The sequence below is a fragment of the Camelus ferus genome, chromosome 10 (genome assembly GCF_009834535.1).
Source record: "Camelus ferus isolate YT-003-E chromosome 10, BCGSAC_Cfer_1.0, whole genome shotgun sequence".
Lineage (NCBI taxonomy): Eukaryota > Metazoa > Chordata > Mammalia > Artiodactyla > Camelidae > Camelus > Camelus ferus.
Window position 1 is genome coordinate 5319744 of NC_045705.1, and position 27645 is coordinate 5347388.

The 27645-nt window shown below is 34.5% G+C and overlaps 1 protein-coding gene across 1 annotated transcript in view; it reads right to left on the reverse strand.

Moving 5' to 3' along the window:
- The window catches only part of CNTN5 (contactin 5), a 550779-nt gene extending 530527 nt beyond the window's left edge, over positions 1–20252 (reverse strand). Inside the window, 2 exon segments of the mRNA XM_032488283.1 lie at positions 17645–17768; positions 20120–20252. Of these exon segments, the coding sequence (XP_032344174.1) occupies positions 17645–17699 (55 nt within the window). The 5' untranslated portion in view covers positions 17700–17768; positions 20120–20252.
- Positions 20253–27645: the final 7393 nt, after the last annotated feature.

Below are 27645 nucleotides of genomic sequence, written 5' to 3' on the forward strand. Positions count from 1 at the left end.
CTTCTTTCATCCTTGTCTCTGACATTTTCATCCCAAGCGCCCTAGACTCTTTACCCCATATGGCTTGTTTTGTGTTATTCACCTTTATTGTCCTGCTTACTAAATTTCTGCCACACCCAATAATATTTTAATATTATGAGGACAGGAAGCTTGTTTTATATTTCTGCAAACATCACGTCCCACTGCTCCTATCCCAGTGCTGGAAACAGTGGTATTTGTTTGGTATATACTTGACTGATAATATCAACTTAAAAGTTAATCATTATTATTTAACATTAAAGAGTGTATATTTGATTTCTTTCCACTCAAATATTTTTCTTCAAATAATTTTAAAATACAATGATTTATTAAGATATATTAATGTGTGAGAAATTCACTATAAACAACATATTGCCACAATCACCTCTGATTCACTTTCCATTACAATATTTCCTTAAGGCAACATGAATGTTTTAATATTCTAAATATACATGTGCTTTATTTCAGATCCTTCTTCTAAAGAAGTTTTTAAAATTCTTTTCTGGGTTTGGTGGTTTAGCATGTTAAATACATGCCACTCAATGATCATGGTAGAACTTACTAAATTGTACATTGAAATTAATCAAAAGACTTAAATATGCACGTTTAACACACTTCCCAATTATTGCACTTCTGCATCTTATTCATGGTAATTTCCTGTGAAATTGCAAAATCACAGGTGGTATGACTCTGTCTCGTTTATTTCAATCCTGTTTTTCAGGCAGACAGTATTTTATAAAGCATTTCCCTCTATGAAAAAAGATATTCATCTTAAGCTGCCCCTTCAAAGATATTTCCTAAGATAATAATACCGTTTATGTTAACATTTTGCCCTGTCACTGATTTAGTTTCACTGACATGTTCCACATTCTGTCAATATCCGGTTCTACTATGAAATTCTGTCCCCAAATAGAACACTACCCATCAAGACACAAACAATATTGCTTTTTTAATCTTTAGGAAAAAAAATTCAAACCTAAGTATACTTGAGAGAAAACTATAATTACTTCACATAATTAATTACTTTTCCACAACATCAACTGTGACAATTACTCATTCTAAAAAAGTGTAATCGCATTACTGAAACTTGATCCAATTACTTAGCTCCCAACACAGACAGAAATGCTTCTGTACTGAGACTAGTTTCACTGTGTCATGTTGATGTGGTTTTCATTATCCTAGATTTTCCTAAACAGAGATCAGCCATTAGCCTATAGATGTCAATTGCTGGGTGTCTACAGGTCCTCCAGCTTTAGAAAAGTTCTTTTCTCTTTAATATGTTAAATAAATTGGCTCAAAAACCTAAGGCACAAACTGAGGAAAGTTCAAATTCTCCTGCCTCCACCACCTGCTTCCTGCAATGTCTCTGAGAGCTCACTAGCAGGTTAATGACTCTTTACTACAATTTGTTCCCAAAGTTCTAGTTCTCCCCAAATTCCTAATTTTACCCCGTACATGTTATTATTCTTTCCTTCATCCTAAAATGACACAAACATGGAATACAGCACTTTTGCGTTGATTTCTGCAAAATACCATTTATAGTGACTGCGTTTGGTACAGTCTTAAGCTATAGACTTGGGGCTGACAGTGGAGAAGGGATAGTAGTCTTATGACTTTCTCCCTGGACAAATCTCTTCTTTCAGTTCTTGTCCTCTTGCTGTGTTGCTCCTCTCTGCTTCTTCTCTAAGCTGGCTATCTGAAAATTTTAAAAATGCCTCCTACTTTATTAAGCAGAATCATTCGGTTCTTTCTGTCTCTTAGCTTGGTCCATTTTGGCCAAGCTTTAGGCATACTCTTTTGAAAACCAAAATAGTCCATCAAAGTGTTTTGCGAAAAAATGACATTTATTTTGTTGAGAGAGAATTCTGCTACCAGTTTTTAAACTGATTGTTATTTTTTTTTATTCCCTCTATAGTTATCCTTTAGTAAAATCTTTATAGCACCTACAAATGACTTCCCACTTGAGAACATACACCCTCTTTCACACATACATTTTAAATTCTCTGAGCTGTATTTCAAAAGAGATGAAACATACCATCCAAAGGAATAACATCCATTATTACCTAGACTGACTGCAGACAGAGTAGCTCTGGTGCCAAATGGCATCAAACTGTGGGTTCTGCTCCCAGGGACCCTGTAACTGAATCTGGCTGTACTTCTTTTCAGGGCATGAGCTCCCCATATCCCATTCAATATGCTATTGAATTTCTGTCTCCATTATGGGAGATACTGTTTCTTTCAGCTAGTTTCCTTCTCCATTCCCCTGTTTAGGTTCTCAGCATATACATTTTACTCCAAAAAAAAGTGTTCATCCTCTCTATGATGTTAACAAATGGAGATGTGTTTTCAACATCTGTTCCACATGGATACACTGGGTGGAAGAGAGTAGACATCACCTACAGTTGGCTTCACTCTCTAGTGTCAGAGGTACAGTATCAGGAGAATTATCAAACCCCTCCAGTTCTGAGCAACTATTTCTTAAGAGCCAGTGTAACCTTCTTGGTTTTGATACTATCTAGTTTTTAATATATGGTATACAGTTCAAAAATTGTTAACCTGAACTCCGACTGAGCTTCACTTACCTAGAAAAAGTCGATTAATGAGACTACTGCCGATTACTAGACTATTTCTGATGATTCTCTGCCTAGGTGATGATGATATATACTATTCCTGGACAGAGTTACATGTCTAGTACTTTATGGTGCTCTGAATTTGAGTATTATATGTCATTTTGATATCTTTTTAAAAACCTTTATGCCTTGTTGAGCAGATCTCTTAGATGAGTGGCTCTTCCCCCAAACTTTAAAGAAAGTCAGTATGTGAGTAGTAATTACTATCAACCACATGTATTTTGTGAACATGTACTATACGCAAAAACATCCACTATGTGATGGAGACTCCGAAGATACAGGGCATAGTCTCTGCCATCCAGGTTCTTACATTGTACTAGTAATGTTAGTAGTAAGAATAAAAGTAACTGACATTCCAGGCATTGTACTGATTTCTTTATAAGGATTATCTCATTAAATCTCCATAACATAATGAAGCAAGGACTATACATATTTTAGGCTAGAGAACATGATACACAGAAAAGTACCAAGGTTGAAATAGATCTAGCATATTTAAAGAGAAAATGAATAATCTGCTTTCATTGGAGTAGTTTTTATTTAGAGAAAGACTCAAATGTATATGCAGAGAGCTTTCTGGGGCCCTTGGCCTCTATTTTGAGAAGTTTAAGATTTATCATCTCACTAATGTTCATTTTATATCTGATTGAGTTTAAAGGTTGTTGATGATGATGTAGCCAAGACTGGCTTTAAGTGGTTAACCATTCATCAGATTTTAGCACAGGTTGGAAGAACAATGGACTGACGGCACAGAACCAGACAGAAGTGAGCAGACTACACATGAGGTGGTTTGGAACTGGACTTAATGAAATAAACAAAAATAGAAAGAATGGGGTAAATGATGTGCAATATTATAATAGAAGAAATAAACTAACTTGATACCTGACTGAATTCAGAGGAAGAAGAAAACGATGGACTAATTTTTTTTACCATGTCTTATCTTTGCCACTGTCATTCACCTGCTTCATCTTAGAAATCTTAAATTCCAACAAGTCACTTGATATATCAGTAGTTCATATGGGAGACAGCCAAATGCTTTATCATGGACCACAAGGACTTTTTTGTACATGATCTTCATGATCTAACACATTTCTCTCTCTTTACTTCTCCCATTTTAATGAGCAGATATTTTTGATTGTCTACAATGCTTTCGACTTTGTGTTAGAGTAGTTGTCAAATCGTTTGCTTTTAGGGATCCCTAACAATTTGAAAAATTACTGATGTTCTCAAAAATGTTCCTTTAGGTGAGATATATTATCTCCATTTTTAGTATACTGGAAATCAAAACTGAGTAACTAAAATACATATGTATTATATTTTTAAACAGCTACAATAAACCCGCAGTGAATTTTGTTGCTGGCAGAAAATTCTGTCAGTTTTCTCCCTCTAAGTGGCAGAGCCTACTTAGTTCATCGGAAAGAAAACATCTACCAAGTATACAAGCTTGAATAACAGTCTGTCTGTCAGTCTTTCTTTGAAGTAAAAATGATGTTCTGTGAAGGAGTCACTGGCTAGTTTGTGTCACAATTTGGACAGCCACACGATCCTGAACAAAGGCACAGTCCTCTTCCCTGTGACAAACACTGTACTTCTGTATGCAGTAGGCATACTTAATGCATACTTTCTATTACACAAGGTATTCAAGTGTTCTATTTAATAAAAATAGTATTATTCATGGACATCAAGGACATTATTGAGTGAGACTAGACTTTAAATTTTATTTAATACAGTTTGCTGTCACTGCCTTTTTGGAGTCATGGGTCCAGCAGTTTCCTCATCATTGCTTTTGCTCCATTAGTGAAAACATCAAGGCAGTGAAAAAAGCCCCCAACATCTTTATCTTATGATGAAAATAGTTTTGACACTGTGGACCTCTGAAGTGTCTCTGAGATCCTGCAGGCTGTGGCCCACACTTTGAGAAAACCTGTACCAAGATCTAACAGTAATCAAGGACAATGTGACTGAAGCACAGCAAGCTAGGAGAGAAGTGGTGCATTTTTTTTTTTTTTAAGTAGGAGACTATTAAGGCAATTTTAGGACTGAAGTACATGACCTGGTAACATACATGTGTTTTCCTCCAAAAGAGAGACCAAAGCTAGATAATTTAAACATTCTAAATTTAAAAGCTAATAGTTTTAAATTGAAAAATTAGTTTGAGAAAGTCAGTATAGACTCAATAGAAATCACATCTTTCTTACTAAAGCCCTCAATACAGATAAATAGTTTTGACTTATCTCACAGTATTAATTTAATGATTATGGCTATTATTCATAGCCAATAATAAATAAACACAATGGAAATCTATGGGAATTGATTCATCACTATGAAAGAGTTCAAGAAGGAAGAAACATCTTTAAGTATTTTAGAAGCAACGATTGAAAGATTGTCTGACTTGTTTTGAATATATGTCTATGGTGATTATCATGCAATATCCACATAGGCTATGTTAAACATTCTGGGTTTTTTTCTATTTTATTTATTACTCTAAGGATAGATTTTTTTACATTGTCTCTCAAAAGAGAAAAAGCTCTCTGGCACTCATGTTTTTAATTAAATGAAAATCATAACACTCTATAACAAACTACTGTGTTGACATAAATTACAGCAAAATGCCTAGTAGAAACATAAATGCCATAACTTCTACACATTAATCTAGTAAAAACATCTATTTGTTCTGGATTCCAAGCTTTCTCTAAACACTAAGATTAATCATTTGTAGATCTGCAAGTCATACACTCTCAATTTATTTTCCTAAATGTGAAGAGTCCATTTAGACCATATGGTTATGGAACATATAAGTGCTTGGGGGAAGTGGAGGGAACTGGGCAAGAATCTCTATAATGTGTCAAAAGATACAAGCAGGCAGAGCTACGGCTGTCTGTGCAAAATGCTAGTGCATTTGTTTCCGCTTTAATGCACTTTTCACCTATTCAAATACATTCAGTACCTCACCATTCACTTAAGCCTTGTTTTTTTCCTGCAGTTTTTTGTTGTGACTTAGTAAATGTGCCAGGAGAGGGTCTCAGAAAGATCTGTAATAAAAGTATCATTAATATAAGGTGTGTTCTATACCATGGAGACTCCTGGACATTTCTCCTCCCTCAGTGTTCTTCAAGATTTGTTCATCAGTCCAAATGTCTGGAACCTCAGTGAACGAAGAATGTGTAGGGTGTTTTTTCCCTCTGGTTTATCTGCAACATCCAGGACATTGCTTGACTCAGAGTAGCACTCAATAGTTTTTTACTGAAAGAATAATACCAAGGAAAGGCTACTGATAGAGACTGAAAAGTTTTATTTTTCTCCAATTACTGCCTTTAATCATCTCCCACCAGATTATCCTTCCTCTGCCTTAAATCACATTCTCAATGAGTCCTCAGATTTCCATATGTTTTAAGGTGTTAAAACAAGGCATGCTTTGGTAATTGTGACCCATTTTCAATATACTAACATATCCAGCCCTGCCGAGACCAAAACTTCAGTTTCTCATCCCTCTTTTCTCCAGATTAGGTTTGCCCTGTAGCAAGGAGACCTGGCAAAATGGTGTTTCTTTTTTTTTCCCCTGTCCTCCCTTCTGACAAATCTTTCAGATACTGTTGGAAAGATAAAAGCCAAAAATATTAGTTGACTGACACTGTTGTGATATGGTCACCAGGGCTATTGGCATGTCAGATGCCAAAATGCTGATTCTCTGGCCGCTCACACATGATGGTTCCTTAGAGGCTCCTATAAACCATCATGCTGCCCAGTTTCTGGCCATGGCAATGTATTCTCTGACAGACGTCCTATGCTGATCACTCCCTTCCCAGGTCTAGCCCCTAGGAGTCTACCTTCCTTTTCTTTTTGAGGTCATCTCTCCCTGTCACGTGGTGTTGACTAGAATCCATCAAGGTGGCTCAAGCTTCGCCACCTCCACAGGATCCACTTTTGTCCCCCAGGAAGCTCATAAGCTTTGCCTTTTGACATGCTAGAACTTAGTGTATCCTCTGTGACCTTTTCATCTCATTCAGCCTTAAAGGGTAGCTCTTATCAACCTCACGACTTTGAGAAACAGGACTTAGTTTCTATACTCACACTACCATATCACCCACCCTCAAAATTTAGGGAAAGCATGTCAGGCTTTCCCAAGATTTTTCTAGCATGTTCTGTTCCATGGTTTTCTTTGTAAGGGGCATCTGTAGCTTAGCAAGTATTTAGTGGTGGAGTGAGGGACAAAGCTGTTCTTACTGCAGACACTCCCACTGCCACAGTGAGTTCTTCTGGAGCTTCCTCTCTTGGCTTGAGGAAAGTATCTTCTTTCTTTCTCCTTAGTGATGGGAAAAGATAACTCATTCCACTTCCATCAGCTTTATACAGTCTGATGATTTTTTAAACTTTTTTTTTAACTTTCTTTAAATTTCTAATTGATTGTTAAGGCAGGACCATATTCGTCATCTTCTAGTAAATAACACATGGATGTGTCTAGCAACATTCTTTCAAATATTGGCACACAGTGTCTATCGTTCTCAACTTTGAGGCTGTAGTAAAATTTCTGAGATGATTGGAAAACAGTATTAGCATAAGGAGGAATATTTAAAATAATGTGGCACAAGCCATTGTGTTACAAAGAAAGAAATGAGAACTTGCCAAAAAAAATCCCAAAATTTGTGGCAAAGTTTAAATTAGTACACAGTCCTCCAAATTCTAGGCTATCTTCCCCTAAATACTACTAAATTTTGCGTTCAGAAAGGAAACATTTCTGGAAGCTTATAGGAAACTTTATTTAAAATGAGGTTCTGACCAAACAGAATGGTGTCATAGAATGGAATCATTTGAGTTCATGAAAAGACTTTTTACAATCAGGTCTATTTTATTGCTGTAAAAATATATCTCCTGGGATGGAATCCAAAACAGATTAGGTTCTTGCCAATTTATGCTCCATAATGAGATTCTGGTGCATTATTTCCCCCCAATTCATTGCATTTATTTCACAATAGCTATTGTTTATTTCTTAAATTCAATATTCCATCATAGTTTGCCATCTTTAATTTCAAACTAATTTCCTTTTTTCATCTTTATTTCTACTCCTGGCTCCACTCTTATCCCACAAGCTGGCTCAAAATAATAGACATGAAGATCTTTTGTTTTCTCCTCTTTTATCCCTTATGTCCAATAAGTGTCAATTCCATTGGATGTATCCCTATATTGTTTCTAACCTCCTACCAATTCTTTCCATTCTCAGTTTCCATTCTTCTTCTTTCTTTCTTTTTTTTTTAAACTGAAGTATAGTTACAATGTACCAATTTCTGGTGTACAGCACAATGTCCCAGTCATGCATATACATATGTTCATTTTCATATTCTTATTCATTATTACAAGATATTGAATATAGTTCCATGTGCTATACAGAAGAAATTTATTTTGTTTTTTTAATCTATTTTTATATATAGTGGCTAACTTTTGCAAACTCAAACTCCCAAATTTATCCCTTTCCACACCCTTTCCCTCAGTAACCATAAGACTGTTTACTATGTCTGTGAGTCTGTTTCTGCTTTGCAAACAAGTTCATTTGTGTCTTTTTTCTTTTTTTAGGTTCCACATATGAGTGATATCATATGGTATTTTTCTTTCTCTTTCTGGCTTTCTTCACTTAGAATGATGATCTCTAGGTCCACCTATGTTTCTGCAAATGACATTATTTTATTCTTTTTTATTGCTGAGTAGTATTCCATTGCATAAATATTCTGCAACTTCTTTATCCAGTCATCTGTCTATGGACATTTAGGTTGCTTCCATATCCAGTCATCTGTCTATGGACATTTAGGTTGCTTCCATGTCTTGGGTATTGCTGCTATGAACACTGGGGTGCATATATCTTTTCAAATTAGAGTTTCCCCCAGATATATGCCTAAGGAGTGGGAATGCTGGATCATATGATAAGTCTATTTTTAGTTCTTTGAGAAATCATTCTCAGTTCTTCTACCTATTACAGTTCACCATTCTCTCATTTGGTAATCCTCTATTATTAAACATCCTCTTTTATTAAAAATATGATAAAAACAAAATAAAAAACTTGTAACTATTCCTCAAAGTCCAACTTTCAGAATCACAGATTTAAGAATTAAAGGAAAAATTTATATCTTTTGATTGAGCAAGCCCTTTGATGCTAAAATTATCTTTACATAATGGTCATTTAGTTCATGCTCGAACTTTCTTTACAGAGCACTGACAAACTCTCTTGAGATACAGTTGATTCTACTACTGAGCAACACTGGCTGCTTAGAATGATCTTCTGTTTTAGACAAATTAATTGTACCTCTCGTTTTTCTGTATTTTGACTGGTTTGTCCCTTTCAATTTCTTTAGAATAAGTGTAAGCTGCTTATATAAAACAAACTTTAGCTATTTAAAGATAGCAGTTGTAAGTAGTATTAACCTTTAAAAAAAAATCTGTCTTTTGAGACTGGGATTCTGGCTTACTTACCATATGATGATTCTTCCTTGCTATGGAAAATTATAATCTCACCAAGATATCAGGATACTGAAAATGATACTTATACACGATGCATTAAGAAAAAACAAGATTATTTTTGCAAAGTCTTTGTATCTTGCTTTACACTATGGATAATTATACTTGCTTATGAGACAATATACAAAGACCAGTTCTCAATATCCCCAATATAGCAGATAATCTGCAATTGAAAGTCATTACTGTTAATCTGGATATAAAATAGGCAGGTCAAATTGTTCTATAAATTATGACTAGGATACATACCCAGAGCTCAACTACAAAAATTTTTTTGCCTGCCCCCTCTAAGCCATTTGTATATTGAAGTTCTGAATAGTTTACTCATTGGCTTATAAAAAGCATCCATTAATTAATTCAGAGAAGAACTTGCCAAAATAAGGAAGTCTCCCCTGGATCCCTGGTCAAAAAATAACCTTAAACATCAACTGAATCTTTAGTTCTCATTCATTTAGTTCTTTTATCACTTTTATTATAAAATCGTTTCAAAGTTTTCCATTGTCACTAGTTATATAGGGTTTGTTTTACACATGATATATTTTCAGTATTTATGTCCTGATAAACCTGATAAAATCTATTTAAAGTCAAGGGCAGCAAGAATTTTTCCCTGCATTTGTTCTGCATCTCATCTATGTCCAGCTTGCCTTGGTACCCAATGAATGTAACTATCTCTCCATTTTACAGACAGAATAGACTTGTATTTGAACCAACGAAATATAGAAAAGTAGCTGTTTCTTGCTGACAAGAAAATTACTCAAATTACTGCAGAGGGGCAGCTCCCCAGAAGCTCATGTTAAGCAATAAGACATCTTCACCATGAATAAACATATTTCACATAGTATTACTGTGGTATACATTTATCTCTGCTTAAAAAACAATACTGTGAACATTCGTTCACATGTTCTTGTGGACACTTGTTATGATACAAATTCTTTGAGCATTACTTTAAAATAAAAGAAAGAACAAATGCACATGATTAATTTTCTATTGGCAAGTATTTATCATTGTTGGAAATAATTCCAGTTCAGTTTAAGATGCATGAGATAACTTCGATGTCACTTTCTAGATTACAACACAATTTGATGTATATTGCTTACTCCTTAGCCAAAATTCAAGTGGAAAAATATCTTTTATATATTTTTATGTAAAAAAAAAAAACATTTAACTGACCTAATAAATTAGTTCTCTCTTTAATTGCCATAACACTGAGAACACATTTTTAGTCTCACTTCTCTGGGAGGCTGAATCTGGCTCTTTTTAGTTGGTTTAACTTTATATCACTCCAGGAGTTGCTGACAATTATAGACACCTTTTAACATTTTCCTAGCCTTTAAGATAAAAATAACAAATAAAACTCTCTAAATTTAGGTGACACTCTCCCACCCTGCCACCTTGCTGACAAGGAGAAATTAAATTGTATTCTGATTAATTATATATGTAATACCACCAGTGCGGAGCTGATAAGAGTCAACTTGGTTTCCTGCACCGAGGTAGGCTCCGTTATCATCATGACTTCCTGGGGGACCCATACAATGTGCACACACATAATTTCACAATGATCACAGAGGAGCCATAATCCATTTCTCTTTCTCAGCTGCATCAGGCTTAATATTATCAGGCACCTGTTTTCAGTAACACTTGTGTTTTCATTTTCCTTGTAAAGTTCTTAGGCAGCCCTAGCTGACAGTGACAAAGTTCTGTGCTATTTACCACACTGCCAGTAAGAAGGAGAGTATTTATATAAGCTTATCAATGACAGACATTGTCTGTTCAATAGTATATCATCCTCTTGGCAGAAGCAACAGACTGTCACCTTTCCAATAAAATGGATTTAACCCAATGGAGGAGAATGGGGTCAAAGTACAAAAAAAAAGTCTCATGTTTTGGTTGTTTTTAAAGCAGTACAGCTTATATCGAAAGCATCTGAAAGTAATTGAGGAGAAAGTAACTAGAAGTACTCATGTAGGAAGGAGGTCAGTGCAGCTCTGAGCAACTGGATTTGCTCCTTTGTCTCATTTTCATGTTACCTGGTATGTTGAAAGCATTGCTATAGGAGGCAGCCTTCTCATTGCTCCCCCACTAGTTACCATCTGTGTGACATTTGACACGTGATAGAACCTCCCCGGGTCCCATCCCTATTGAGAACAAACAGTATTTTACTTGCCCAAGTACACAGGGCTGGATCACATAATCTCCAAATTATTTTTAATTCTAAGATTTATAACTTCAGTTAGGGAATTTTTTTTTTTTTTTAGTTTAGAAAAGATGTAAATATATCCAGTTTTAATAAATCTAATTTAATATGATTTTAAGTCTATAACTTTGATAAAAATGTATGAACAGACTTGTGATGCTGAAAAATATATGCTGGTACTGGGGAGTGAAAAAAGAACACTTTGTCAAAAATCTTCAACTAAAAGATTGAATGTTAATGAGTCTAATAATAGCTGCTTTCTAGTCTGTTCTAATAATACATATTAGAAATTAATATTTGTATATGACATGTTTTACATGCATTATCTACCCTAATCTTAGAGTCTTATCAGGCTGTTCTATAGTATCTCACAGAAAGAAATCTGTTTGCAATAAACATTATTATAATAGCTTTCCCCAATTGTTGAACACTTAAAAAGAAATTAAAATAATTACTAGCTACTTTTCAAAAGGAGTATAATGATTAAGAAATTCATTGGATAGGCTATTCTGTGTAACAGAGCAGGATAATTTAAACTCCTTAGTTTTTTTACTATTGTTTATTTGTTTCAACATGGAGATTGAATGAAAAGCAATTTACAAAGAACCATGGGATGTCAGTCAAGCTGCTTGAATAAATCCTGAACCTTACTGTCTCCTCCCAATAACTATCCCTACACATATTTTTAAAGTTTTTTTTTAAGCTCAGCTAATGAAGTTATATCACAGTTTTCTCACTGTCACTATTTCTGAAGTAAAGATACAAAGAAAGTCCATTTTTTTTTCTTGTTAACTGAAACAGGATTGTTATTATTTGCATTAAAACATTCATAGATATCAATAAATATCTGGCAGAGCTGAAAAATGGGCATGGCTATTTTTTATTGCTTTAATGCACGCTTTAAACAACTTTATTAAGGTATGATTGATATATAATAAGCTGTACATATTTAATGTATACAGCTTGATGAGTTTGGAATAAGTATATACCCATGAAACCATCACTGCAGCCTATGCCTTAAATGTGTCCATAACCTCCAAAAGTTTTCTCCTGCCATTATTATTATTATTATTATTATTATTATTATTATTATTATTATTATTATTATTATCATTATCATTATTATCATTATTTTGTGGTAAGAATACTTAAGATTTATCCTTTTAGCAAACTTTTTCAAGCATACTACTTACATGAGGAATCTAAAATAGTCAAACTCATAGAAGCAGAGTAGAATGGTAATTGCCAGGAGTTGGAGAGAGAGGGGGAAGGAGGAAGTATTAATCAAAGGATACAAAGTTTCAATTATTCAAGATGCACACTTCCTAGAGATCCACTGTACAGCATAGTGGCTAGAGTTAATAATATTACATTGCATATTCTTTACAATATGCTTTGCAGCCACTCTCTTCAAGAGATCACATCTGCTCTTCCACTGTTTGAATCTGGTCTTGGCCTCTGTGATTTGCTTTGGTCAAGGAGACATTAGTAAATATGACACAGAGGCTTGAAACATGCTTGCAAATAGCAGTCTGCCCTTTCTCTTGCTGATCTGGGAACCTGGCAAACACAGCCCCGTGAAGGAGCCTGGGCTTGACTACTGGATGATCAGAGACACGACCAGGTCATTCCCACTGCCTTTGCTAGTAGGAGCCAATCACCAGCAACACAAGTGAGACCACATGACACTGTCAATCTTATTCTTTCAAACATCATGGGAGAGGTTTGAAAACTGCAGAGACCAGCTGAACCTGCCCAGACAGGAAGAATCACCAAGCTGAGCCTCAGAATTGTGAGAAATAATATTTTTAAAACATTTTTTAGTTTAATTTAAGCTAATAAATTTGAGGATGGTTTGTCACGAAGTTAAAACTAATTAGTGCAATGCAATATTAAAGCTAACTGACATGTCTTTAATGTACTAGGTGGACTGAATTTCTATAAATAGTAGTTTCTCCCACCTTAAAACACACATCCACAAACGTATAGATACACACGCCTCCCCGAATTTCCTGTCATTTTTTTCTCTTTTTCTTTCTCTAACTTTTCAGAAAACAAAATGTATAGTAATTGTCTAATTTTCCTCCTCTGCTAATCATTTCACAGCTCACTCATAAGACAGATGTTTCTACTACTTCATTAACGGAAATTACCATTATCATTAAAAAGAAAAGTCTTTAATACTAATCTCATGTAACCTTCCTACAGCATTGCCATGTTGACCACTTCCTTTCTGAAGCTGTTCCATTATCACTGCTTCCCAAGGTTCCCCCAACCCACAAGTCACCTTTTCTTTCCAATCTATATTTTCTCTTGCCCCTTAAAAGCACGTGTTTCTCAGAATTTCTTCCTTGCCTTATGATTCATCACTATCTACATAATCCTTGGGTGATTATTTTCCTTCCCAAAGCTTCAAATTCATCCATGCAATAATGAAGCCCAGATTTACTTTAAGCTCAGTCATCTTTCCTAAACTTTAAACACTTCCATCTGAGTGTGTCACCGATAGGTGAAGCTCAACATGTGCATTAGTGAGTTCAGTATTTCCCCACCCTAAATTATACCCCCTGACACTTTATTCCATATCCAAGTAAATGGTAACATCATTTACTCCATAAGCAAAGTGAGAATCCTGACTATTCCCTCTAATACAAAATATTTAATCATTTACCAAATTTTATATATTTTATTGCCAAAAATCATTTGAATCTCTCATCTCTTGTTGATGTACTTCACTACTGTCTTATTTTAGGTCCCAGTCATATTTTGTCCACATGAAGTATTTAGAACATTATGCTAAGTCCATTTTGTTTCCATAAACCCACAACCAGTTTCTCCTATTACTAACATCTTACATTAATATGGCACATTTCTCATGAGTAATGGGCCAACACTGACATTTTATTTTTGACGGAAGATCATACTTTATTCAGATTTCCTTGTTTTTTACAGGATTATTTTTCTATTGCAGGTTCTTATCCAGGTTAATACCTGACATTTATCTGGTATGTCCCCTTAGCCTCCACTCTCTGTGATAATTTCTCCAATATTACTAGTTTTTGATGACTTTGAAAATGTTGAGGATTACTGGCCAGGTGTTTCATAGAACGCCCCTCAGTTGGGACCTTTCTGATAATTTTCTCGTGATTAGGTTAGAGTCATAGATGTTAGGAAGGAAGACTACAGAGGTGAGTGCCCTTCTCACCACGTTATATTCAGGTAAATGCTTTCAGTGCTGACGTTGACGTTGTTCATCACTGGGCTGAACTAGTCCTTATCAGTTTCCCCCACTGTAAAGTTACTTTGTTTTTTTTTTAAATCCCCCTTTTCCATTCCGTACTTTTTAGAAACAAGTCACTACGTGAGGTCCACACTTATGGAAGAGGTAGTTACATTTCATCTCCTGAGACCAAAGTATCTACATAAATTATTTAAAATTCATCTACATGGGAAATTTACCTATTCTTTTGATTATGTATTCAATCACTTATTCATATCAATATGGGATATTAGAAACCAAGATCTGGGCACTTTGTGTGCTGGTTTCTACTGGAGTACATTGCTTGTAGGCCTTCTCAGACCACAGAGAAAGAAAATATATGTGTGTACACCTAGCCATCTATATATACATATCTATAAATACTTTTTATATGTAACCATCTGTATCTATATTAAGCTAAACATGAGTTCATACTGAAGTCTCCAACTCTAACCCATTACCACATGGGTCATTTTTGCCTTCTCTTGCTTATCTGTAACCTCCCACTCCAATAGTGAGGCACCTGGCTCCCACCATCCACCATCCATTGACTTAACTGTTCAACTCTACATAGAGGGGTTTCAGAATTGCTAACAGAGGGAAAGAATGTTAATAACTAGAGTACAGCGCCAATTTACTTTTTTTTTGCCTTTAGTCTTGCAGATTTATTTCCAAAGTTTACTTAGGTCAGTACTTTTCCCCCTCCATTCCCCTAAAATGGAAGTTGCTTCATATATTTGTAATGCAGTTAGATTCTTTGCTACATTCTGCATTCCATTCTGGGATCCTCTAACCTCCTAAATTATTTTTAAAAATGTATGTACATTAAAGTTTGCTTTTTGCTATAAAGTTCTATTGGTTTTGCTAAGTGCATAATGTTACTCACCCACCATTACAGTATCGTACAGAGTAGTTGCACCCCCTGAGAAATGCCTATTCCTCCTTCACTCATCTGGTCAGCCCCTGACCCTAACCCCTGGCAATCACTGATCTGTGCATTCTCTATAGTCAAAGGTCATATAAATAAAACCATACAGTGTGTAACCTATTCAGACTGGCTTCTTTCACTTAGTAATATGCATATAGTATTCATCCATGTGTTTACATGACTTGATAGTTAAGTTATTTTTATCACTGCCTAGTATTACCTGATATGGAATTTCTACAGTTTATCTATTAACTTATTGAAGAGCATCTTGGTAATTTCCAGTTTTTGGTGATTATTATTCAAGCTCCTATAAACTTCCTTGTGTAGGCGTTTCCTGTGCCCATAAATTTTAAAAAATACACATCTAAGAGTCCAACTGCTTGATCAGATGGTAAGACTGTTTAGCCCAAACGGTCTTCCAAAGTGGCTGCACCATTTTGCCTCCCTGCCAGCAATGAACAGACTTTCTTGTTTTCTGCATCCTCAACAGCAATTGGTATTGTTTTTACTTTTTTGTTTTTCTGGATCTTAGCCATTCTGATATGCATAATAGTATCTAATTGTTGTTCTAATTACGAGTTCATTTTTAATATAAAGATGTATATCCTTGTGAAAGCTGTCAAACTTCCATTACTCCGAATAGCCAGTTTTTGAACGTAAGGATGTATAAGAGTTCTAGATTTCCTAGTTAAGCGCACTCAAGATAACCCATCCATTAAAAAATGAATAAATAAAACAAAGAGGAAATACAATCTGAGTCTTCTCTTATTTCTTCAATCAGTTTTGTTGGTTCAGAGAGTAGCAACAACATAAAAGGTGATTATGACTTATGGCTTAATTACCCACATTTTCTGTAATAGTAGTAAGTTAGTGTGCAGAATAGGTCCTATAATGTGATACTCATAAACAAATAAAGACAATAGCCAGAGAAAACCAAAGAATAAAATAGTAAATATTGAATGTAAGTATCACCAAGCAACAAGAGTATAATAAGGGCTGCCCTTCCAGAATCATTTGCTAAAACAGCAAAGTGAAAGTGACAGGAAGTTTTGGAAAATAATTTTTCTTGACAACTGATCCTTTCACAATCGAATCAGTTTTATATAAACAGGTACCTACTGCAAATAAATTCGTATTTAAAAAAATAACAAATATATATGTGTACATGCTTCACATTAAATGTAGACAATTTAAAAATGAGAAATGTCCTTTGTTTTTCACTTCTTTCAGATTTGTCTATAAGATTTAAACAGCAACTTACCTCCAAACTCACCGTCATTGTTTCACTGGAAAGAGCAGCAACCAGATTCCCTTATGAGCTGCAAATCCAGCCATGGTGGACACCACCTCAGGCTGAGTACTTTTGTCTTTCCACAACCGTGGTATAATACCTCCTACCTCCTTCAAAGTGACTATTTGGGGGGATAAGTACATGAAAATAAAACTTTGGAGGGATATTGCAATCTACCACTCCCCCTTCACCTAGCATTGTCAGGTTAGTAAATAAATACACTGGACACCAGTTAAATTTAAATTTTAGATACAATGAAATAAAATATTGTGTGGAACATTCTAGAACTAAAATAATTATTTGTTGTTCATTTGAAATTCAGTTTTAACTGAGCATCCTTTATTTCATCTTTCAAACCTACTGCCATTCCCTTCAGTTAGTTTATGATTTCAAGAGGAGAGTGACATTGAGAAGATAAAAGGGGGACCAGATCATCAGGGAAGATGACAATACTGCACAGAAAGAACCTAAAATAAGATAAAATATTTAAAGACTCTTTATTTCTTTTTTAGTAACCATAATCATGATGGACAAGAGTTTTCATTTAACTTTTAATGTGTCTGAAAATATTCACTTACTTTTTCATGTTTTCACAGATGTATCTACCTACCCGTTTATAGAAGTATAAAATACTTATATGGCATTTTTCTATGTACCTTATTAGATGTGACTTTCTGCAGTGTTAACAAAGGTTTAAGGATTGTTTTCTCTTTCTTTTGTGGAAAAGTTTGAATACTGATTTAAAATTTAATTGAACACCTGAGGATATAGTGAATGAAGATCTTTATCTATTTTTGTTATTTGATACAAAAGAAAAGCTTTTTACCTGAAAGACATCCAGTGACTGACAGAAACAGCATAAGTTTCCAAGAGGAAGCCATCCTTGGTCACTAGGATCGCCGTGTCCTGGTGTATTTAGCAGCTCTGACGTTTCTTCATTAACAAATGCCCTGTTGAGACAGATAAGAGTTTTCAAAACAGAGAAGATAAACAAAAAAGGCACACAAACAGAAACTAAATAAAAAATCCCATAATAAAATGATAAATAACTTTTAGTGCAAAGGTCAGATTAACATATTGATGACAATAATAAAATTTCCAGAAGAATTAATTTAAAGCCCAACACAAAAACTTTGGAAAAGTGATCAACTTTCCCTATCACATTTATTTATTTTGAATACTCCCTGACAGATACTAAAAACATCAGGTTCTAAAGGGGATGATTTTTCCTCATAGGGAATGTATAATAGCTATATTTATTATAGTAGACAAATTATTAGATCAGAAAAACAGGCTAAAAGAACCAGTTTCATTAATATATAGTCCTCTGGTCTAGAACATAACTAGTGATCAGTTAAGCAAGTGATTTTACACATGGTATCTGTACTCATCTAAACATCCACAGGGAATTTTTCTCATTTAATTATTAATGTCAATTGCCTTTGTTTATAACTCCTGTGATTTTCTGTGTGTTATACAGTTCCCTTCTTTGGTGAGTTATTTCTCTCAGTCCTTTGCTAGCCAGAATCTAAGGGAAATAAGGATTTTCATAAATATTTAACATTTTTTATCTAATGCCATTTTTATAACAATAACCAGTACAGCACATTCATATCCTTTGATTCATTTATCTGTCCTGACAAATACAATAAACATAAAAAATATGAAATTCTAGCATGAAACTTAATATGCAAAAACTTGACAAATGTACATTAGAAATTCCTGTAGTAGACAAGTAACTTCTGGGTTTTCAGGTGTCAGTTTCTGGTGTCCTTCTTGGCCAAAAGCAATTAAATTGAGAAATACCTGTACAGTGTATTGATAATTTTTAAATAACAATTGCTTCTTTGTAACTGGTTTCTCCCAACAGACTTAGAAATTCTGGTTATCTCTTTTAGGGAAGATCTAAAAATGCAGATAAGCATTTTCCCCCTAGTTAGGTCATAACTCAATATATCTCAGTATCATAACTCAATATCCAGAGTGGAAAATCTCTTGTTAGTGAGTCTTCTACCTGAACGTTATTTCATTTTATTTATATTTTTAATTCTGAGCCTTGAAAATCTACTTTAATTACATGATCAGGAATCACTAATTGAGGAAAAAAAGTTAATGAGGTAATAATGATTGATTCATCGACACCCTCTTCAGAAAAGATACTTTTCATCATCTCTGTTTTCTTTCAAATAAATATCAGAAATAAATACTATTTGAAGCAGAAAAATTGACCTTATCACTAATTTTTATAATTGTCAACTGAAATAAATGCACAGCCTAAAAGTTGAGAGTTACGTTTTATTTGGGGACATTGCTGAGGACTCGAACCCCTTCGAGCCTGGATGACAGCCTCTCAGATCACTCTGAGGGACTGCTCCGAAGAGGCAGGGGAGGAGCCAGGATACACAGGAGTTTTACAACAAAGACCAGGTAGTTGGAACATTAAAAGATTACTTATTAACTAAAGAAAACCAGGCATCTCAAGTGAAAGAATTTAGCACTTTTCTATGTATGGGAAGGAGCAAACATTTGGGCCCATTGAATTCATTCCTTTGACAAGCACCTAGCTATTTAGGGCCAGTATCCTGTCCTTTCTTATTCTGAGTCCCCTCAGGGTGCACCACTGTGAGTGGCTGCAGGCTTGTCTTCACTGGGGGGTGGCGGCAGCCGCTGATGACTTGATTTTTTCAGCATTCTTTCTTTACTGATATGGTTTGCAGTATTTTTTGTTCACATAGTTTAAAACATTTTTATTATTTATACACTGCTTTTTACGAGAAAGGAAAAGAAGAAAAATCAGCACATCACACATAACAATTAGAGACTTAAAATTTGCTAGAACAACACTTATGATTCATAAAATTGCATATTGAAAGTAGTGACTTCTTATTCCTTGATGAAACTGGTTTTTCTCAGATTCTGAGTTCTGAGACATTAATACGGTTTTGCTTAACTTGTTTTGATGAGCTTCTGCTCAGTCCATGCCCTGAAAACTGGTACGTTCTCTCTCTATTTACAACCACTTTTCCTGGCTTAAATCTCCTTCATCAACAAAGGCAAATGATTTCAGAGCATTTATATGCTGTACACTGGGAATGTCAAAGAGAAAACACACACACGTGTGCACATACTCACATGTACAGAAGTTAACCACTGGCTATGAGCCAAAAAAGCAGGACACTCTAAGTGTAGTGCAGCTATAGAGCTCAGAAGGGAAATACATTCGTAAGAATGGGAGGAGTTGAAAATAGTACAGAAGCATCTTTAGCAAAAATTCAAGAAGATATTGAGCTTAGATAAATACCTTACTTTTGGATGAGGCAGTGCAGGAAGACTAACAGTGAGCACACAAATAAATATGTCGACGTCAGAGAGTGATCCACACTGAAGAAATGAACACAGAGTGAAAGGGACAGTGAGTGACCAGAGAATAAAGGCTATTTTTGCAGAGATTCATGGAAGATAATTTCTGATAAGATGACATTTAGGCTCAGTATTCATGTTTTCAACATGCTGTTATGGAATAATCCTTATATTCCAGGCACAATTCTTTCAGTTTTCAAATAAAAATAGTACAGTGAACTTCATTACTAAAATAATCCATTTTATATTAAAATTTCTTCAAATAGAAAAAAGCCTGCATGTGTATGTGAGGTTTTATGTGTGTGCGCGTGTGCGTGTGTGTGTGTGTGTGTGTGTGTGTTCATTTTCAAATGTGAATGCTTGGGTCTTGGGGCATAAACACAAAAAGTAATAGTTCTTCCAAATCTGTTCTTTTTATGATACCTAACTACATTCTTTTTGCTTGCTTGCTTTCTTCTCATTCTCTCTCTCTCTTTCTCTCAAGTAAAAAGTAAATGAAATAATCTTTAGGTTCTGAAATATGTAAATTTTATATGCCTCTCTTGAAAACATAAGTATTCCATGATTTTAATAAAATTCCTATATCAAAGTAATAAAATAACATAATTAATCAGATGTATATTACATTCCTACTACATGCCAAGTTAAATTATAATTAGCTAATAAATGTTATTAAAGCATATTAGGGTGCATATTTTAGAAATACTTTAATGGAAACTGACAGTTGTACACTAAACTGTTATTCATCAAGAGACTGAAAAGTCATAAATATTAAGTTGCATACTAAACATCGGATATCTTAGAACTCACGTTTTTAAAAGAGCTTGTTTCAATGTGTAGGATATATACCTATTATCACCTGAGATATTCAAATAAAAATTATGAAATGACATCACATTACTTTGTTTTTTTCCCTGAATTATTGCAAATATTTGTAAGTAAACTAAAATAAGTATATCATTATATTAGTATTAAGTCATAAATTATAAATAATAAATGCATTGTTCAGTTGATTGCATAAACAACTACTTAAAAACATCACACCTTAATTGGAGTCTGAAATAGGATTGCTACACATATGTCACATACAATAAATCAAGTGATAGTATGCTGCCCCCTGAATACAAGTTAGCTTTTTTTTCTTAAAGCTGTATACAGGAAACAGCCTTGTTAATGATGTGTGTAAGTCAGTGTGCAGAGAAGGAGATTCTGAGAGAGAGAGAGCTTTCTATTAATGCCTATCAATCTCTCCCTCCAATTCTACAGCAACGGTTTCCTTCAGTTTGGCTTCTTACAGGCTAGTCACACAGCAGTCAGAATTATATTTTAAAACAAATCAGGCTACATCCTTTCCCTGTTTAGGAGGATTATCCTTAAAATAAATCCAAACTCCTTATATAGTGTTCAAGATCATATCTAATCTGGTCCTTGCCTTTCTGATTTCATCTCTCAGCACTGTAGACTCCACTCCCACCACATTGACCTTCTTGCTGTTTCCCAAATATACGTTGCACTCATTGTGTCCTTTGCCTAGACCCCTCTGCCATCAGTTCTTTCCAGACTCTATAGCTTTAAGTCGTTGAACACACTGGTCCTCGGACATTTATTGATCATCCTCCTTAGAACAGTCACCCCCTCTGCTTCCTGTCAGCCCTGTCACTGGTTTCCATTACATTGTCCCTGCCTTACTTTTCTTCTTAGCAATTATCAGTGCTTGAGATTATCCTATTTATTTATATATTTCTCATTTACCTTTTTCTCCTATTGGAATGTGGTATTAATGAAAGCAAGAATCGTTGTCTTATTCATCTTTGTAGAACCAGTGTCTAGAAGAGAACCTGCTTGGTTTTAATAGGTATTCCATTAATATTTTGAATAATAATTATTGAATAAACTGGAGCCTCTAGTAAGTGAATTATTTGGCACAGGATAATGCAAGAAGAAAAAAATCATTATCCCTTAAATTTCCATAATACCAGCAAAAGCTACCATTTATGAAATTCTACATGTGAGGCATTGTATCATGCACTTTACCTACAAAATCTATGTTAATTAACTTGACATCTCTTATTGATGAAGATACCTTGCCCAAGATCACACAGCTAGTAAAAGTCAGAACTGGGGTAAGTTTAAGGTTGACTTTTAAGCTATATCAGATAGAAGCCCTCTTATCTGACATAATTGGGGCTGGGACTGAGTTAGTAAAAAAAAAAAAAAATCTTTTAAAAAGTCTATACACATACTTTAAATTTAATTAATATGATTTAACTTTATATTCTTTGGCCTATCTTATGCAGGAATAAAATTTTTTTCTGATTATCAATATTCTGGTAAAAATTCTCAACAATATATGAATCTTTTTCAACATAAGTCCTGTCTGTAATGCATCATATACAATTTTTAATTTCCTTTAAAAGTGGTGTAAGAACATGTGAAGTTGTCTGACGACAGCATCCTTGAGGGCTTTTAAAATTATTTTTATACAGTTGTCTCATGGACACCTAATTTTACACGTCCTAAGTCACTCATTTTATAGTTTGTCCAAGACAATTAACTTTTGTTTTGTGTTTTACCTTTCTGTTTGTCAGAGTCAAATGCTTCCACTCTTGGCGCAATCATATGTCACTGATCTGCATAATGCTTTTTTGAATTACTTAACTGCATCAACCCGTACAACCTCCATAAACAGATGACACAAACACAAGGGAATCTTGGTAAGTATACAACTTAGGGAGTGGCAGAGAATGAACCAGAGATGAGCTTACTCAATCATCAGCATTTAAAAAGTTCTGAGCTATTGTCATTTATAGAGACAATAAATGCTGTCTGTTACTTGGCAAATTAAGACAGCAGAGGCTGAGTAAAAGCGTTCTGCTCCAATTAGCACGTGACAGGGCTGCGACATGAGTGACTTGGATGCAAATGTTAGTCAGAGGAGTAAGGATTAAATGTCTCTTTTTCTTATTCTGATCAATGACTCTTTTCTAAGACTGGAGCTAGCTGCACTTCTGCTTGGAAGATGCCTTTTAAAGGCTGAGCAAGGACAGTATGAAATTCACAGAAAAAAAAAAAATTAAACAAAACAAAAAAAAAACCCTCTAGGAGAAGTTGTATTCTAGATGTCCTTGAAGTTTTCAAGTCCAGGGTATCTGAATAAAACAACAGATAGTAAAATGCAGCAGAAGACCTAGCAGGAAGAAAATAAATGTGTGTTGGGCTTGTTATGTTTGCTATCATATATCTTTTGAGGACCAAGCAGCAGTGTCAGGAGGTGGATACACAGAATTCTCACTTTCAAACATGACCAGAGTGAGTTATGATATTGTGAATCACAAAAGAATAAATTACAGTTCTGTGTCCTGGCCAAAGTGCTGTGAGTTGTAGAGGGAAGACTGAGCTCACAGTGTTTACATATCTTGGAGGCATTATTCTTTAACGTGGTTTTCTACAGTGTGTAGTTAATCATAGTTCTGGTATATTTTTCTCATCTTTTTTTAATCCAAGAACTTCTTTTGGCCTCAACAGAACTTGCCTATGGAAAAGGGTATAACAAAAATTTTAGAAAGATCAGCAGTAGTCTTCAAGCCAGCTATGCAATTTTATTTAAAACATGAGAGTAGAGAAAATGACTCAAGATTATTTAATACTACATAGTGGATTTAATAAAGACAGGGACCAGAAAAATTAAAAAAATAAGACAATGACTCTGAATCTGGTTTCAGAAACGTTCCATGATTCCCGTCACTTGGTGACTGACCACAGGGTGAAGACAGAACTGTGGCTCACTGGGCCTGACATCAGTCTCTGTGTAAATTCTAACAGGATTGGTATTGTGTTAGGATGCCAAGTACCATTCCACGGTCAGGTGACAGAAGATTTCTCTTTCTGGTAAATTGAGAAGTAGAAACTATGACAAAACTTCCTCTTTAAAATAATACAAAATATATACACAAATATTTTTAATTTTAATTTTATATGCTTCAGTGAACTAGTTCAGAAGGAAATACGTATTGAAGGTCAAAACTGGATAAACATAGCAAGTTGAGAAATGAAGCTAACTTTCACCATTAAGCTATTTACCAAATCCTCTTGACCTTCAGGTTGGTGTTCATAGTTTCTCTGAAAGAATGGGACCAGAAACCAAGCCGATGGTTCACATAAGGTGGGTCTTCAAAGAGGAAACTCTACATCTCTAGGATCCCAAAGGGCTTCAAATTATAGTAAGTGTGAACTAGAAATATCTCTCCAGAGAGATACTTAACCCAGAGAACAGTAGAAGAAAAATTCCAGTCTTAAACCATGGGACTGAATGGAGACAAAAATAAGTCTCATAGTAAAAATTCATCATCAATATACACAAAATACACAGGAAAACAAATCACTCTAAATGAGAGCCAAATGAAACAATATAGGTCAGAATCTGACCTGCAAAGAAGTCAGATGTTTGGCTTTTCTGAATAAACCATAAAACAAATGTAGATGATCCATTTTTAATTATAAAGGATTTTGAATTATGAAAAAGAAGAAACAGAGAGTAAGAAATTATCTAGAATGAAGCCCAGAAAGACAAATGGATAGAAAATAAGAAAGGGAGGTAAAGAGAATGGAAGATTTAAGAAGAATGTCTTATGTGTCTTCTCAGATTTCCAGAAAGAGAAAAAGAATAGGAGAAAGCAAGAAGTGAAGAGATAGGTAATTCCTAAAAATTTCCAGAACTGATGAAATTTATCAATTTTAGGATTTAAAAAAAACAGAAAACCCAAGAAGAATGAACTCCTAGGCAAATCATAGTGAAAATTCTGAACAGCAAAGAAGAAAAAGAGTCAGAGAAAAAAAGAAGCATTAATTATAAAAGTAGGAAAATCAGACTCTCACTTGATTTAAAGATAGCAGGAATGGGATCCCAAAAAATTGGGACAATGCGTCAGTAAGAAGGAACTGTCAATCTGGATGTCTTGTTTGGAAAAATGTCTATTTGGGTCATCTGCCTATCTTTTAAATCAGGTTTTTTGTTTGTTTTTAAGGTGTTGAATGAGTTATTTCTATATTTTAGATATTAATTAATTAGATATATTGTTTGAAAATATCTTCTCCCATTCAGTAGGTGGCTTTTTCATTTTAATACTTTCCTTCACTATTCAAAAGTTCTTTAGTGAAATGTAGTCTATCTGCTTACTTTTGTTTTGCTGTCCTTGTCTGAGGAGGAAGATTTAAAAAAAATGTTGAAATGAGTGTCAAAGATCATATTGCCTATGTTTTCCTTTAGGAGTTTTATGGTTTCAGGACTTACATTTAAGTCTTTAATGCATTTTGAGTTAGCTATTTTCCCAAAGAAGACATACAAATGGCCAACAGGCACATGAAAAGATGCTCAACATTGCTAATCATTAGGGAAATTTAACTCAGAAGACAGCAAGATATCATTTCACTCCTGTCAGAATGGCTGTAACCAAAAAGAAAACAAATAACAACTGTTGGCAAGGATGTGGGAAAAAAAGGGCACACTTGTGCACTGTTGGCGGGACTGTAAATTGGTGCAACAACTATGGAAAACATTATGGGATTCCTCAAAAAATTAAAAACAGAACTACCATAATATCCAGCAATTATACTTCTGGATAGGTATCTGAAGAAAACAAAAAAACTAATTTTAAAAGATATATATACCCCAATGTTCATTGAAACATTATTAATGACACTAAAGATACGAAAGCATCCTAAGGGTCCATCAATGGACACATCATATATATATATATATATATATTATATATATATATATATTTCAGTCATTAAAAATGAAACCTTATCATTTGCAACAACACCGATGAATTTAGAGGGTGTCATGCTAAGTGAAATAAGTCAGTGAAAAAAATACCATGGGAACTCACTTATGTGGAACCTAAAAACAAAACAAACAAACAAAACAAAATGAAACACACTCATAGCTACAGAAAACAAACGTGTGATCGCCAAGGGTTGGAGTGTGGGTGAAACAGGTGAAGGGGACTGAGAGGTACAAACCTCCAGTTATAAAATAAATAAACCATGGGGATGTTCTATACAGCGTAAGGGATATTGTTGATAATATTTAACTTTTTTTTTACTTTTTTAACTTTTTTAAAGTAAATTCTCTAAGATTACACAGCTATTGAGTAACATGAGATTTATATCTAGATAGTCAAGGTACAGAGACTTTAAACAACACACTATACTGCCTGAAAAAAAAATTGTGAGAAAACAATATGGTATGAGAGAATATTTAAGAAAAGATCGACTTACATGTGTCTCGGTAATGATTTTTTGAATATGGCACCTAAAGCACAAGCAACAAAATGAAAAAACAACAGCAACAACAACAAGTAGGGCTACATCAAACTAAAAGGCTCAGTACACCTTTAAAAGAAACCTTCAACAAAGTGAAAATATTTTTCTCATTCTTCCCTACAGAATGGGAAACAATATTTACAAACCATATATTTCAAAAGGGGTTAAATCCAAAGAACATTTAAAAACTCATACAACTCAAAAAAAAAAAAGCAATTAAAAATGGGCAAAGGACCTGAATAGACATTTTTCCAAAGAAGATACATGAAAGGCCAACAGGTACACATTACTAGTCATTAGGGAAATGCAAATTAAAATCACAGTGAGATATCACCCAGACCTGTTAGAATGACCATCATTAAAGACGAGAAATAACAGAAGCTGGCATGGGTGTGGAGAAAAGGAAATCTTTGTATACTGTTGGTAGTAGGACTGTAAACTGGCAAAGCCACTATGGAAAACAATATGGAGGATCTTCAAAAAATTAAAACTAGAACTACCACATGATTCAGTAATTCTGCGCCTGGGATACATCCAAAGAAAACAAAAACACTAACTCGAAAAGATATTTGCACCCCCATGGTCACTGCAGCACTATTTGTAATAGCTAAGACATAGAAACAACCTAAATGTCCATTGTTAGGTGAATGGATAAAGAAGTTGTATACAGATAGACAGATAGATAGGCAGGCAGGCAGATGGACAGATAAATCTCAATGTCACACAACTAATATATATATCACAACACATATCGCATATATATGAATATTATTCAGTCATAAAAATGAGGGAATCTTATTATGTGTGACAACACAAATGGAACATGAAGGCATTATGCTAAGTGAAATAATTTAGACAGAGAAAGGCAAGTACTGTATGATCTCACTTGTATGTGGACCCTAAAACGAACAAATAAAAACAAACAAACTCATAGAAAAAGAGATCAGATGTGTGATTACCAGAGACACAGGGTAGGGATAGGGGAAATTATAGGAATATGTCAAAATGAAAAATATCTCTGGTTACAGGACAGATAACTACCAGGGATGTAATGTACAACACAATGACTACAGTTAACACTGTTGTAGGATATACAGGAAAGCTGTTAAGAGAGTTAATCCTAAAAGCACTCATCACAGGGAG